This window comes from Xyrauchen texanus, chromosome 17, assembly GCF_025860055.1.
Source record: "Xyrauchen texanus isolate HMW12.3.18 chromosome 17, RBS_HiC_50CHRs, whole genome shotgun sequence".
Taxonomy (NCBI): Eukaryota; Metazoa; Chordata; class Actinopteri; order Cypriniformes; family Catostomidae; genus Xyrauchen; species Xyrauchen texanus.
Genome location: NC_068292.1, coordinates 23,733,760 through 23,749,838, shown reverse-complemented (window position 1 = coordinate 23,749,838; position 16,079 = coordinate 23,733,760). Strand labels below are relative to the sequence as shown.

At 44.5% G+C, this 16,079-nt stretch overlaps 1 protein-coding gene across 3 annotated transcripts in view; it reads right to left on the bottom strand.

Annotated features, from left to right (window-relative positions):
• Positions 1–16,079, bottom strand: part of LOC127658317 (small conductance calcium-activated potassium channel protein 3-like) — a 145,140-nt gene that overhangs the window by 75,823 nt on the left and 53,238 nt on the right. For 2 of the 3 annotated variants that reach the window (XM_052147543.1, XM_052147545.1), the window contains exon 3: positions 8,850–8,945. The exons of the other annotated variant lie outside the window; for it this stretch is intronic. In XM_052147543.1, coding sequence (XP_052003503.1) covers positions 8,850–8,945 — 96 coding nt within the window. The remainder of the gene's footprint in view (positions 1–8,849; positions 8,946–16,079) is intronic. 3 annotated transcript variants of the gene reach the window in all.

Below are 16,079 nucleotides of genomic sequence, written 5' to 3'. Positions count from 1 at the left end.
AGTCATAAGAAGTGAAATATGCATACAAGGTAATTATACATAAGAAACTTCTCAATCCAGCTAAATGAATGGAAAACACTCACAACAACACTCCCTTCTAAACACATATTGTCTAAAAAAGTGGGAACAAGGAAGGTTGAATGAAGGTAAAAATATAACATGAGAGAGAAAAAAGAAAGTAAAAGAGAGAGAGGGCAGCAACATAACATCCAAGGGTGAAAAAGAGAAAGACAGATATAAAGAGCAAAAAGCCAGAGGGTGATGCAGGCAGAGCGTAGGGAATGGGTGTAAAAAACAGAGTGGATACAATGAAACCCAGGACAGAGAGGGGTGGTGACCTTGATGTTCGCACATGTTAAGTTTGTACATTTATAGAGATTACTTCACCTCTAAAGAACTAAATTGTGCCATAAAATTACCCCCAAAAAATGACTAAAACAGCAATTGTGAGTGAGTAGGCCTACCCCCTAACTCCGCCACTGGGAGAGAGAGAGGAAGAGGCTAAAAGGTATAGTTCACCCCAAATTGAAACTTCTCTCATCATTTATTAACCCTCATGCCATCCCAAATATGTATGACTGTTTGCATGTGTGAGCTTTTAATACTCTGTAACATAAATGAACTGGTTTCACTGTTAAATGGAACACACACACACAAACCACATGTGCTAGTTCCAGAGTTCATACAAGGGTTAAATTGTAGGCTTAAAGTCAACATGATGAGTCATCATGACCCATTTGACTTCTGTATTATACTTCTAAATGAAACAAAATATTCAATCATTTTTTTTTTAAAACTAAGCAGGTCTTGAGTTTGACCATCAAGAATTGATTGGATCTTGGAAAGTAAGCGCTACATACTAGAATGGAGACATGTGGTTGGAAGGGATGGGTAGAAATAGGTAACGTAGTTGGTAACGTCAGCCGAAAAGTGAAGACGTTTCAAAGATGGTGAAAGCTATTCCAATTTGATGAAGGATTACAAAGACAAAACTGATGAAATGTTCACAATAACATGTGACCAAGAATGTGTATTAAGGAAGTTAACAGGGTAAATTTACAATGAGCGAGTTAACCATCTTTATTACATTATTTAATTTGAGGGGCATTAACCTTCACCATTTAATTTCATATCATTTAATTGCTTTCTCGCATTCTCGCTGCCTCTCTTTAACTTTCTAACTGTGCTTAGAGTGTGTAAGTCAAGTGTTTGTGTGTGTGGGTCCTATTTTACATTTACATTTACATTTACATTTATGCATTTGGCAGACGCTTTTATCCAAAGCGACTTACAGTGCACTTATTACAGGGACAATCCCCCCGGAACAACCTGGAGTTAAGTGCCTTGCTCAAGGACACAATGGTGTTGGCTGTGGGGATCGAACCAGCGACCTTCTGATTACCAGTTACCAGTTATGTGATTTAGACCACTACACCACCACCACTCCATTATGAGTATCAAATGTCACCAGGATAGTAAAACCTGAAATATCCTGCATTGTGGGAACCACATCTTAATAAAGGCTTAATGTACTAAAAATTTAATCTCAAAATGCTAAATGGTTTCAGCGATGAGATGGGGATAAAAAAGTTAGTTATTCAGCTGTAGGGAGTTAATTTCAGGCAATTGTCAATTTCCAGTGTAATCATGTTGAACAGTTATGAGGAGTAATAAAACAAATTCCATATTTAAGATTACATGGAAGTATAGCTTTTATGACTTGTCGCTTTACTGCATCACAGTTAGGACAGACACAAACAGCCCCAAAAATATCTGTTAAATGAATCAAAACAATTTGCATATACAAGAGAGAAAGGAGGGGAGTTTCAAAGAAGTCTGAGGATTGTATGTATAGTCTTATGTGTGTGAGTGTTTAAGAGAGAGTGTGTTTTTGGTTCTCTGACACTAAGCAATACAGAGCAGATGTGAGTGACTTTCCAGTATTAACCCCCTATTAGCATAATGCTAATGAGCACATGCGTTCAGATCCCCTTGCTGAGGGTACGGCCTAAAACAACATTTCTCATCTGTTCATTACGCCACACTTACAGGGAAAGGGTGGTAAACTAAACATCAGGCTAAAAACATCAAAAACAGAGAAATTTTGAAAGCAAGATAGGACAGACAGAGCTGAGATATTATTCTAAAAATCTTTATTTGTGTTCTTCTGAAGAAAGAAAGTCATACACATCTGGGATGGCATGAGGGTGAATAAATGAAAAGAGAATTAAAATTTTTGGCTGAACTATTTAAGTAATATTACACCCTTGAGCTTCGATGTAATTAAATTGGACCACACAAAGGCAAATTTACTTAATTTAAAAAACTTCTATCCTCAAGATGGTCTTTCTCCATCACTTGCTGAAATATTATTAGCTATATAATTAAGTGCCCCGATCTAATTAATTTTAAATGCAATTTAATTAGTTATTCATATTATAATGATAAACATGCCGGAGTTTGTTATACGCATACTTGGAGAGTGCTGTATGCATGTGGGTCAGTTTGCATTAGGTTTGCTCAGTTAAAAATACACAAATATGGTCCGACCCAGTGTTCCCCATTAATTACCTAGATTGTGGTGGCCCATCACAGTCTAATTTGTCCTGCCACAGTTTCATAATGAACTGAAAATATGTGCTGTAGGCGAGCATGCTCACACACACACACACACACTGGAACCAATTATCTAACGTTAACATTATGACCAGCGGCTCTGACAACGTAACTATTTTCAGCATCTGAGGAGCTAGTTCTACACAGGTAACCACTTTTGCTTCATTTCATTGATGGCTCAAAGGGCTCGACATTAACACTTGTTTGCTTGTCCGGGACAAGTGGACTTTTGAAGGGGCAATTGAAAGAGAATTTTACTTGCCTGATGGGACAAGCAGACTGATTAAAATGTCAATAACAAAAAATAACCAGCTATATGTGTGATAGCCTAGGCCTGTCACTTATTAGAAAGTTCATATTCTTCTTCTGCTGTTGAAAGTAATCAAGATCATGTAATAATAATTATTAATAATTATAATTAAATATTATTATTAATAATAATAATTCACTAGTGATCTAGTAACAGCTGTGCCCTGTTTGATTGACAGGCGGGGTATGTGTGTGTGCTGAACATGCGCGTGTGTTCCGAAAATTGTTGTGCTAATGCTCACATGAACAGTCAAATACATTTCAAAATTCTGCCAAAATGCCAGTCTTGGTGAGGTATTCATGTAAACACAGTGAGTGATGTCTAAAGTGAACGTAAACAGTGGATAAAAAAGTGGATTTGTATTAAAATGTCTGACTTGTAAATATAAGCTAATAGATCTGCTGCTGTCTAGAGTGTCATAATAATCAAACAACCATAACAAGATAACACTCACTGCTAGTAGCTTTAAAAAGTAATAATGTATTATAATTAGGGCTGTCGATTTAATGCGTTAATAACGTGCGATTAATTTTACAAAAAATAACGCGTTAAAAAAATTTACGCATTTAATCGCAATGCTTTCCTGAGAAATTCAAGCTTGTAGTACCACCTGTTTACTCCAGAGAGCAGTAAGTGAAATTTCAGCTGTACGAGCAACGGACAGTTTATTACAGTGAACAAAACATTAACAACTCTTCAGCAGACACACAGACACACACACACAAACGTGCAAACCAGGGGATCTCAAGATGTGTTTAAAGATTGAGTATTCAATTATATTTAACTTGACACAGTGACCTAAACATTTTACTATTATTACGTAACACACCCGAGACGCGACACATGTCTGATGCAGGTCGTATGGTCTTTACCTCACAAATATTTAATTACCAACAAGGTTAAGGAGGTGTCCTTTAAACTGTTACACCGTTTTTACCCAGTCAATCTTTATTTATAAAACATGCTCCCTGAAATAGATCCACTTTGCTCCTTCAGTAATGCTGTAGATGAATCTGCCCCTCACCTTTTTTGGGAATGTGTCCACGCAGTAGTATTTTGGAGAAAATTTTGTTTGTTTGTGCGTACCTCTATTTTAACTAGTTTTATATTTGCTTTATAAAGATGTTTTATTTGGTTTTCACAGTTTTGATAACTTAAGTTCATATTTTCTGATTAATCTTTATTTTTCTTGCCAAGTTTTTTTATACATAAGTGTAAATTTATGTCTATAAAGCCCCTATTTGCACTTTTTTGTAAAGACTTAAAATATTATTTAAATACTCTTTGTACCTCCAACAACTCCAAAGCATTGAAAACCATTGCACTATGTGATGAATATAATGTCTTGGCATTATTGTAAAATGTATCTGTAGTATTGTGTACTATGTATACCCCTGGCTTGTTTTAAAAAAAAAATAAAAAATGTCTGACGCAGGTGTACATTAACGGGTCCTTAAACAAGCACTCATAATAAATCTCCAACTGATTAACAAATTCACTTGTGAAATAGATTGATGTGAACTGTATGCCAATGATTGACTTATGATCAATAATATGGTAATTGTAATGAATGGGAGGCTTGGAAGGCAGACGAGGAGAGCGGATCTAAATGCAGCTTTAACTTTTATTAAATAAACAAACAAATAAACACAAAGGAAACAGCCACAATGGGAAAACAATAAACAAAACACGATGAAACATAAACTGAGAACTCGGGCAGGGAACACAGACCAGGCTTGACAACATTCATCAACATTCATCTACACACAACGATTGACCAGGACTGAACCAAAAACCAGGTTATAAATACATGAACATAAGAAAAAGGGGCCAATGAACAAACAGAACTCCAACAAGATAACAAGGGAATAAACAGAGGCAAATGGCAAATTAACGAGGGCAGGTGCAAACAATGAACAGAGAACACGAGGCTAACAAGAAAACTATGGAACTACAAAAGGGACAAAATGAAAACTACAGAACTACGAAAGTGACAAAAATGAAAAACAAAGGGCAAACGTGAGACAAGGCAAGGTATACATAACAGAGCCCCCCCCTTTAAGGAGCGGATTCCAGACGCTCAAAAGTACCATCACATAAAACATATGTCCATTGACTGGGGGGGGAAGCTTGTGGTGGGCAGACAGACCAAGGGGGGCAACGAAGGGCAGGGAGGCAGTCCAGGGGGCAACAAGGGGCAGACAGGCAGTCCAGGGGGCAACGAGGGGCAGACAGGCAGTCCAGGGGGCAACGAGGGGCAGACCGGCAGTCCAAGGGGGGTACAGAGGGGGCTGGGTCAGGGGGCCTGGGAGGTGGCCACAGGACAGGGACCAGTTCAGGGGGCCTGGGAGCTGGCCACAGGGCAAGGATAGGTTCAGCAGGCCTGGGAGCTGGCCACAGGGCAAGGACAGGTTCAGGAGGCCTGGGAGCTGGCCATAGGGCAAGGACAGGCTCAGGCGGCCTAGGAGCTAGCCACAGGGCAAGGACAGGCTCAGGCGGCCTGGGAGCTGGCCACAGGGCAAGGACAGGCTCAGGAGGCCTAACCGTGGGAGGCTCGAGGGGCTTGAGAGGCAGAGCCCTGGAAGGCTCGAGAGGCTTGAGAGGTGGAGTCCTGGAAGGATCGAGGGGCTTGAGAGGAGGGGCCCTGGGAAACTCTGGAAGAGGAGCCCTAGCAGGCTCAGGGGCGTCGAGAGGCTGACGCTGTACGAGGATGATCCGTGGACGGCGGGGCCGCGGCGGAGCCCAAGAAGGCTCTGGAGTCTCTGGGGACAGAGCCGTAGGAGGCTCGGTAGGCTCAAGAGGCGCTGACTCTTGGATGGGCACGACCACTGGCGCTGGCTTTTGGACGGCCATGGCTACTGGCACTGGCTCTTGGACGGTCATGTGGCTCTTGGACGGTCACGGCTGCTGGCGCTGGCTCTTGGATGGTCACGGCTGCTGGCGCTGGCTCTTGGACGGTCATGGCTACTGGCGCTGGCTCAGGGACGGTCACGGCTGCTGGCGCTGGCTCAGGGACGGTCACGGCTGCTGGCGCTGGCTCAGGGACGGTCGAGGCTACAGGCGCTGGCTCAGGGACGGTCGAGGCTACAGGCGCTGGCTCAGGGACGGTCGAGGCTACAGGCGCTGGCTCAGGGACGGTCGAGGCTACAGGCGCTGGCTCAGGGACGGTCGAGGCTACAGGCGCTGGCTCAGGGACGGTCGAGGCTACAGGCACTGGCTCACTGCTGTCGGGGGCTACAGGCGCTGGCTCCCTGACATCGGAGGCTACAGGCGCTGGCTCCCTGACATCGGAGGCGACAGGCGCTGGCTCGCTGACGGCTGAGGCGACAGGTGCTGGCTCGCTGACGGCTGAGGCGACAGGCGCTGGCTCGCTGACGGCTGAGGCGACAGGCGCTGGCTCGCTGACGGCTGAGGCGACAGGCGCTGGCTCACTGACGGCTGAGGCTAATGACTCTGGCTGGTTGACCGGGGCTGACGAGGGCTCAGGCTCGCAGACCGTGGCTGACGTGGGCGCAGGCTCGCTCACCATGGCTGACGTAGGCGCAGGCTCGCTCACCGTGGCTGACGTAGGCGCAGGCTCGCTCACCGTGGCTGACGTAGGCGCAGGCTCGCTCACCGTGGCTGACGTGGGCGCAGGCTCGCTCACCGTGGCTGACGTGGGCGCAGGCTCTGGCTCGCTCACAGTGACAGGCGTGGGCTCTGGCTCGCAGACCGGGGCAGGCGTGGGCCGGGAAGCGGAAGCCCGTCTTCTCTTCCTCCTCCGGGCGGACGAAGTTGAGCGCGCCGGCTCGAGGATCGCGGAAGCGGGGCACACCGGCTCTGAAGAGGACGAGGTTGGCAGCCTGTAAGTCAGGACGGGCGTGGAGAGACGAATCGTGGCAGACAGGGGGAGTACCTTTGTGGGAAGAGCGGTACCGTCATCCTCCAGATCGTCCATAGTGGGCGGCGATCCGCTGACTCGTAAGGTCTCCTCCACATTATTGAGGAGTGTCCAGCAACGATTCGTCGGCGGCAACCGCTCCCTCAGAGACCCGTTCAAGCTACCCCGGAAGAATGCCACCAGGGCATGTTCGGGGAAATCAGAGATTTGTGCCAGCTCCAGAAAATTTTGGACGTGGTCCTCCAAAGGGCGGTCCCCTTGCTTTAGGCAAAGGAGCCGGTAATTCGCCGGATAAGCTGCTAGATCCATTTTGGTCAATCGTTCTGTAACGAATGGGAGGCTTGGAAGGCAGACGAGGAGAGCGGATCTAAACGCAGCTTTAACTTTTATTAAATAAACAAACAAATAAACACAAAGGAAACAGCCACAATGGGAAAACAATAAACAAAACACCATGAAACATAAACTGAGAACTCGGGCAAGGAACACAGACCAGGCTTGACAACATTCATCAACATTCATCTACATACAACAATTGACCAGGACTGAACCAAAAACCAGGGTATAAATACATGAACATAAGAAAAAGGGGCAAATGAACAAACAGAACTCCAACAAGATAACAAGGGAATAAACAGAGGCAAATGGCAAATTAACGAGGGCAGGTGCAAACAATGAACAGAGAACACGAGGTTAACAAGAAAACTATGGAACTACAAAAGGGACAAAATGAAAACTACGGAACTACGAAAGTGACAAAAATGACAAACAAAGGGCAAATGTGAGACAAGGCAAGGTATACATAACAGTAATAAACAATACATTGTATTCTAAAGCCACTTTTTGTATTGTCTTATCAATGATTAAATCTGCTACAGGAATGTAATGCATTTTAATTATCTGAATATTTTTTTATTTTATATATATAATTTTTAAAAATGTATAGATAACTATGTATAGTTATTTCATCATTATATATTGAATTATTGTTATATGAGGGCTTTCTCAGCAAATATTTGTATGTACGATTAATCGCGATTAATTAATCGGGACACCATGTAATTAATTCGTTTAAAAATTGTAATCGATTGACAGCCCTAATTATAATCATACAGTGAAGACCAGTAGTAGTTTTATGTTTCATTTCATTCTGAATGTTTATTTGAATACTTGATAGCCTACTGCTGTTAAAAATGTTTAAAGCTGTTAATATTTTTTTTTAATCCTAATTTGTATTTTTTGTTATATTATTTTTAATTGATTTCTACTCATTGCTGTTTCTATTGTCATTTTATTACTGACTGTTTACTAGTCTTGAATAATTGTGGAACTAATTTTATAGAGGTGTGAGCATCCCTGCTGTTAATGGAGGCAATGGAGGCTTTTCTTTATTTGAAACCATATGAACAAAATAATTATCATATGACAATAGCCTTCTCCCCTACCCAGTGCAGTTTACATTTCTGTCGATTTGATTGTATAGGTGCACTATTAGGTTGGGTATCGGTCATCATTTATAAAAATATAAAACATAAACTTTGACACGTTACTTGACCATGTAACTAAATGTCCTTTTTTCAATCCAGACAAGTAACTTTATTACTCGGAAAGTGAATGACCAATTTACTTGTCCGGAGGACAACCACATGACAATGCTTAATGTCGAGCTCTGGCTTAAAAGTATGCTCTAGTTGATTTAGTGTTTTGACCATTTGTGATCTGCGTTAAACTCCATCTCGTTTATGCTTTGTGGGTGTGACCTTTTTGCTATGCCATCACCATTCATATCTATACAACCAATGTGTTTATGATTAAATTAATACTGGACTACAACATTTTTGCAAGAGCACAACGTTCTTCTCAATTTAGCTCTCAAAGCGCAGCAGATTGATGCATTTAACTTTAAAATGTTCACAATTTCCTTAAGGGGGGAGCATGTCCACCCTCCACAGCCTCAAAAAATCCTGTGGGAAACACTGCAGACCATTTATTTTCTTGTGCGTGTGTGTATGTGTGTGTTTGTTTGTGTGTATGTGTGTTTACCTGCACCTCTCGAGCATGGTAAGCAATAATTAAGCCAAGAAGGATGATGGTGGAAAGGCTGATAAGACACTTCAATGCCAGAGAATACATGGAGCTCTGTAAACACATACAAATTACATTAGTATCACACACATAAAGACACGCACACATAAAGACACACACACACACAAACAAGTCAGCTCAACATCATACATGATTTTGAAACTACATTTTAAATATACATCATTGCTACACATCATAAATTCATACAGATCCCTTTATACCATTACTATTACACACATACAGTGCATCCGGAAAGTATTCACAGCGCTTCACTTTTTCCACATTTTGTTATGTTACAGCCTTATTCCAAAATTTATTAAATTCAAATATTTTCCTCAAAATTCTACAAACAATACCCCATAATGACAATGTGAACAAAGTTTGTTTGAAATCTTTGCAAATTTATTACAAATTAAAAACGAAAAAAATTACCTGTACATATGTATTCACAGTCTTTGCCATGACACTCAAAATTGAGCTCAAGTGCATCCTGCTCCCACTGATCATCCTTGAGATGTTTCTACAACTTGATTGGAGTCCACCTGTGGTAAATTCAGTTGATTGGACATGATTTGGAAAGGCACACACCTGTCTATATAAGGTCCCACAGTTAACAGTGTCAGAGCACAAACCAAGTCCAAGGAATTGTCTGGTGACCTCCGAGACAGGATTGTATCAAGGCACAGATCTGGGGCATTACATTTCTGCAGCACTGAAGGTCCCACAGTGGCCTCCATCATTCGTAAATGGATGAAGTTTGGAACCACCAGGACTCTTCCTAGAGCTGGCCGCCCAGCCAAACTGAGCCAAACTGAGCCATCGGGGGAGAAGGGCCTTAGTAAGGGAGGTGACCAAGAACCCGATGGTCACTCTGACAGAGCTCCAGCGTTTCTCTGTGGTGAGAGGAGAACCTTCCAGAAGAAAAACCATCTCTGCAGCACTCCACCAATCAAGCCTGTATGGTAGAGTGGACAGACAGAAGCCATTCCTCATGTCAGCAATATACAGAGACATCCTTGATGAAAACCTGCTCCAGAGTGCTCTGGACCGCAGACTGGGGCAAAGGTTCATCTTCCAACAGGACAATGACCCTAGGCACACAGCCAAGATAACAAAGGAGTGGCTACGGTACAACACTGTGAATGTCCTTGAGTGGCCCAGCCAGAGCCTAGACTTGAACCCGATTGAACATCTCTGGAGAGATCTGAAAATGGCTGTACATCAATGCTCCCCATCCAACCTGATGGAACTTAAGAGGTCCTGCAAAGAAGAATGGGAGAAACTGTCCAAAAATAGGTGTGCCAAGCTTGTAGCATCATAGTCAAAAAGACTTGAGGCTGTAATTGGTGCCAAAGGTGCTTCAACAAAATATTCAGCAAAGGCTGTGAATACTTATGTACATGTGATTTTTTTAAAAAATAAATTTTTTATTTGTAATACATTTGCAAAGATTTTAAAAAACTTTGTTCACATTGTCATTATGGGGTATTGTTTGTAGAATTTTGAGGAAAATAATGAATTTAATCAATTTTGGAATAAGGCTGTAACATAACAAAATGTGGAAAAAGTGAAGCGCTGTGAATACTTTCCGGATGCACTGTAAATAATTATTCTGGGTGCTCACCCTGTGAAAATAAATCCTAAAGAAAGTTCTTTTAAAAATGAACAGCGCAATCAAAGCAGGTGCGTCTGTACCATATAGTCTGCCAAACATTTTTAGTGCCTTTTATAATCTATGGATGACATGCACTAATGGCTCCATAAATATGTGTGAGTGTGTCACGTCATTTTTATTTGTATAGCGCCTTTCACAACACACATCGTTTCAAAGCAGCTTTACAGAAGATCACGCATTAACAGAAAATGAAACTGTAATATGTATAAAGTCATCATTGTGTAGTTTGATAAAATATGTTTTTGAATTGTGTTTAAAAATAAGTAATTAAATAATAATTTTGTTTATAACCCCAGTGAGCTAGCCGAAGGTGACTGTGGCAAGGAACACAATACTCCATAAGAAGATTTACCTTGGGAGAAACCAGGCTCACTGTGGGGCCAGTTCCCCTCTGGCTAACAGCATGAATATAATGCCAATATTACTTATGTATAGTGCAAGTCATGGTTTAAAATTATTAAACTAAGTAAGTGTTAAGGGTCATTGTTTAAACAAAGATTTTGTATGAACTGTAAGATTAATGACTAATGTCTTTGAAGTCCATCCTGGATTAACTGCAGAAGTTCGCATTGATGCATCCCTTGTTAGTTGGCTGATGAAGGGTTTTGTTGGCAAATAATTGATAGTCTATGTATTCCATTTCAAGAGTGTAGTCCATCATTAGACCGAGGTGATGTAGGCAGAGATCAGTTAGGTGCATTGCAGTTCAACCTGGCCGGTCATTTCGGTGAGGTCTATCCTAAATCCAAGGTTCAGGCAATGGCATATGAGGTATCCCATGTCTTATGGTTGGAGTTGGCATCAGTGCATCCTCTGAAGTCCATCATAATAGACTGAAGTGATGTTTGGCTGGCACCGGCTGCTATTAGTCATCATCACTCAGCGACACGTAGCATTGGAGTCCAACATGAAGCAGGAATGGAGCCGGTTCTGGTGACCTCAGGATAGGAGTCCCGAGGTTGAGACAGGGAAACAAATAGAAAATATTAGCATAGATGCCATTCTATTTATTGCAGAGTTATGGATCATGATCAATGTTTCTGGTTTCTGGTTCCGGCAGACCTAACTAAAGCAGCCTAATTGTGAGCTGAAGGATGAATTAGGTGTATGCCTGGCTAAATAGATGAGTCTTTTGTCTAGAATTAAACTGGTGAGTGTGTCTGCATCTCGAGCAGTGTTAGGGAGATTATTCCATAGTTTAGGAGCCAAATATGAAAAGGATCTACCTCCTTTTGTGGATTTTGTTATTCTAGGAACTATTAACAGGCCAAAATTTTGTGATCATAATAAATATGATGGAATATAGCATGGTAGAAGGTCACTTAAGTACTGTGGAGCTAGACCATCAAAGCTTTGTATGTAGTTAACAGAATCATCTCGGTTACTGTCGTAACCTCCGATCCCTGATGGAGGGAACGAGACATTGTGTCGATGTAGTGACACTAGGGATCTCTCGAGATAGAGAGCCTCGGTTACCTCTATCTTTGAGAAAAGGCCAATGAAAATTGGCAAACAGAATTTGCATGACCCTCCCCCAGACATACGGGTATAAAAGAATGGAAGCGTGAGTCTGTTCAGACAGGTTTTGAGCTGAGGAGCAAAGAGTAAGTTCCATTTTCAGTGGCTTAGTACAGTGTTGTGGCAAGATGGACACAACATCTCATTCCCTCCATCAGGGAACAGATGTTACGACAGTAACCGAGACATTCCCCTTCTTTCACTCACTCAACGTTTTGTCGATGTAGATTCCAATGATGAGATTGTAAAATGAGATTACAATCTCTGGGTTTTCTCAACCCAGAGACTGTAAAATCTCACGAAGGTATTGGGTGTTGCCCAGCCCACCGCTCCGCAGATGTCTGCTAGAGAGGTGCCCTTGTCCAGTGCCCATGAGGATGCCATCAATCCTTGTAGCACTCCTTCCTTAGGGCATAAAACTGCCTGGTAGAGGGAGATCTGGCTTGAGTGATCGTGTGTACGACGGCTGGTGGTAGACCGTTTAGATATTCCGCATCCTGTCCCAGGAACAGACGTGGAGGTTCCAGAGGTCTGGGCACAGATGCCAGTGGGTTCCCCGTCACTGAGAAAGAAGGTCCTTCCTCAGAGGAAATTGCCAGGGAGGTGCTGTCGCAAGGAGTGTGAGATCCGAGAACCAAGTGCGAGTGGGCCAGTAGGGGGCCACGAGAATGACTTGTTCCTCGTCCTCCCTGACCTTGAACAGGACTTGTGCAAGTAGGCTTACTGGGGGAAATGCGTACTTGCGCAGCCCCCAGGGCCAGCTGTGTGCCAGCACGTCTGTGCCGAGGGGGCTTCCGTCAGAGAATACCAGAGCGGGCAGTGGGTGGAATCTCGGGAGGCAAACAGATCTATCTGTGATCTGCCGAACCGAGCCCAAATCAGCTGGACCACCTGAGGGTGGAGTCTCCACTCTCCGCTGAGCGTTACCTGTCATGACAGCGTGTCTGCTGTGGTGTTTAGGTTGCCTGGGATATGAGTGGCATGCAGTGACCTCAGCCACTGCTGATTCCAAAGAGGAGATGGCGGGCGAGATGCAACGTGATGAGAGTGAACGCCGTCCTGGTGATTTATATGCGATACTAGCGCTGTGTTGTCTGAGCAAATCAACACGTGCTTGTCGCGGATCAATGGCAGAAAACTGCACAGGGCAAGAAATACAGCCAGCAACTCTAGGCAGTTTATGTCCCAACCCAGCTGGGGCCCCATTCAGGAGACAGTGGCTGCGTGCCCATAGCACATGGCACCCCAGCCCAACGCGTCTGAACACTTGCTGTATGGGGACTCCGGCCCGTAGAAAACAGAGGTCTATCCAAGGGCTGAATAAGTGATGGCAGGAAGGGGTGAGGGTCAAACAGTATGTGCCGTGGCACCATGCCCATCTCGGGACTCGAGTCTGAAGCCAGTGCTGAAGCGGTCTCTTATGCATCAACCCGAGCAGCGCGACTGTTGCTGCGGATGCCATATGTCCCAGGAGCCTCTGAAATTGTTTCATTGGTACCGCTGTGCCTGGTCTGAACGTACTCAGGCAGTTCAGCATCGACTGCACACGCTCGCTTGTGAGTCTAACTCCATGCCGAGAAAGAGATGCTCTGAACCGGGGAGAGCTCTTTGCTCTTTTCCCAGTTGACCTGAAGCCCTAAACGGCTGAGGTGCACCAGTTCCCTGTGCACACTGAGCAACTGTCAAGAGTGTGCTAAGATTAGCCAGTCATCGAGGTAGTTGAGTATGTGAATGCCCACTTCCCTTAACGGGGCAAGAGCTGCCTCTGCGACTTTCGTGAAGATGCAAGGGGACAGGGACAGACTGAAGGGGAGGCTGTTGAAAGCAAAACATAGAAATGGCCTATGATGGAGTAATATTGAAACATGAAAGTATGCATCCATCAGGTCTACCGTCGCAAACCAATCTTTATGCCGGACACATGTCAGAATATGTTTCTGCGTCAGCATCTTGAATGGGAGTCTGTGTGAGGCACAGTTAAGAACTCGCAGGTCCAAGATTGGCCGCAACCCACTACCTTTCTTGGGTACGATGAATTAAGGGCTGTAGAAACCTTTCTCCATCGCGACTGGAGGGACAGGCTCTATCATGTCCTTGCGCAGAAGGTTTGCGATCTCTGCACGCAGGGTCGAGGTTTTTTCGCCATGCACTGAGGTAAAGCTGACGCTGCTGAAACAGGGCGGGCGCCTGGTGAACTGAATCGCGTAGCCGAATCGGATGGTCCTGGCCAGCCACCCCAATGGGTTTGAAAGCGTAAGCCACGCGTCCAAGCTCCGGGCGAGGGGCACTAAGGGGACGATCACGTGTGACGTACCTGGAGTTGGGGCCATGTGGCGGGGGGGAGCAGGTGACATCACGTCGGGGAGCGTTGCTCCGTCCCGAGGTGATTGTTCTGAAGAGTGGCTCGAAGCATTTACCTTGCTCCGCGTATCCGGCCTTGGGCGGGTAGGCGAATGAGAAGGAGGTTCTGTAGCCACGACCTCTAGACTCGTCACCACCTGCCGGCCTGAGGTGCGAGTGTTGTGCAGTTGGGCACGTGAAGATGGAGTGTCTGCGTTCATGGGGGCCCGACTGCAAGTGCTCGGTAGCTGATCGCCATGAGAACGGCAGTTGTGGGCACCGGCTAAGTGACCCAAGGAGTGAGAAAACTGCTCTTTTGTTGACAATGTGGGTACCGCAGCTCATTGGGCCTGCAGAAAACAAAGAAAAGGAACAAAAGATTCTCCACCCTGCTCTGCACCGGGGGATGGAGTGGTCTGGACACCAGCTCAATGGCAGATGTCTCTCTCCCTGAGTTGCCCATCTCAGGAGCGCTTGGGAGCCTACCGGGTCCGGGAGGAGGTTCTTGAGACGGGGGGCGCCCTCCTGCTGCGGGGAGCTCTACGCTGGGGCGGAGCTGCCTGGGGTTTCACCGCCACGGGGGGAAGCCCTTGGTGAGCAGACGGAGTGCGAGATCTTGAGCCGCAGCAGGGATAGGTCGCCGAGCGCAGTTTCTGCAGCGCATCAGGATCACGACTACCCAAGTGCAGATCTCTTAGCGCCTTGGCCTGTTGGACTTGCAGGAGGGCCAAGGTGTGTAGGGTGGAGGCGGCCTGTCCAGTGGTGCTGTAGGCCTTGGTTGCCAGAGACAATGTCAATCTACAGGCCTTGGAGGGGTGTGACGATCCTGCCAGGTGGCGCCGTTTTGCGGGCATAGGTGCACCGCAACAGCCTTATCCACCTGAGGGAGTTCCATGTACCCGTGGACCATCCCAACATCAAGGGTAGTGAGAGCGGACAAACGAGGAAGTCGGTTTCGGGCAGTAAAAGATGCCCTCCACGACACTGTCAGCTAATTGAGCACCTCCAGGAAGAAGATCTTGCTGGACATCCTCCCAGTAATGCATTACAATAATCTAGTCTTGAGGTCATGAATGCATTAATTTGTTTTTCGGCATCAGCAACAGTGAGCATGTGTCGTAATTTAGCAAAATTTCTTAAGTGGAAGAATGCTGTTCTACAAACATTGGTCATTTGATTTTCAAAGGACAGACTGGTTTAAAATATAATACCTAATATAAGTTCTTCGCTGTTGTCAAGACAATGTATCAGTACATTCATCGAGAGACGATTGATATTTTAGTGAATTGTTTAAGAGGTTTTTGGCCCAATAATTCAGTGTTTCCCAACCTTTTTTCTGCCATTCATACTTTTTATGGCTAAATAATTCTACGGCACACCAGTATCCCATATGGCTAACCATCGTCAATATTTTCCTTTTCAAGAACTTTTCAAGATGTTTTCTGTCTGTCTTAGTAGCATGTTTACGTTGTTTTAAATTCGGCTATGCAAAAAAAAAAAAAGTCACATAGGTGGCAAGAGCTCTAAATGGGTAATGAAAACTAATTTGTAGATTTGTTCTTGCAATGCCACAACAAATTACAGGGATGCAAACTCATAAGGGGCGAAAAAGGTAAGACAATCACTGGTCCACAAACATTTTTTCTGAGGATATT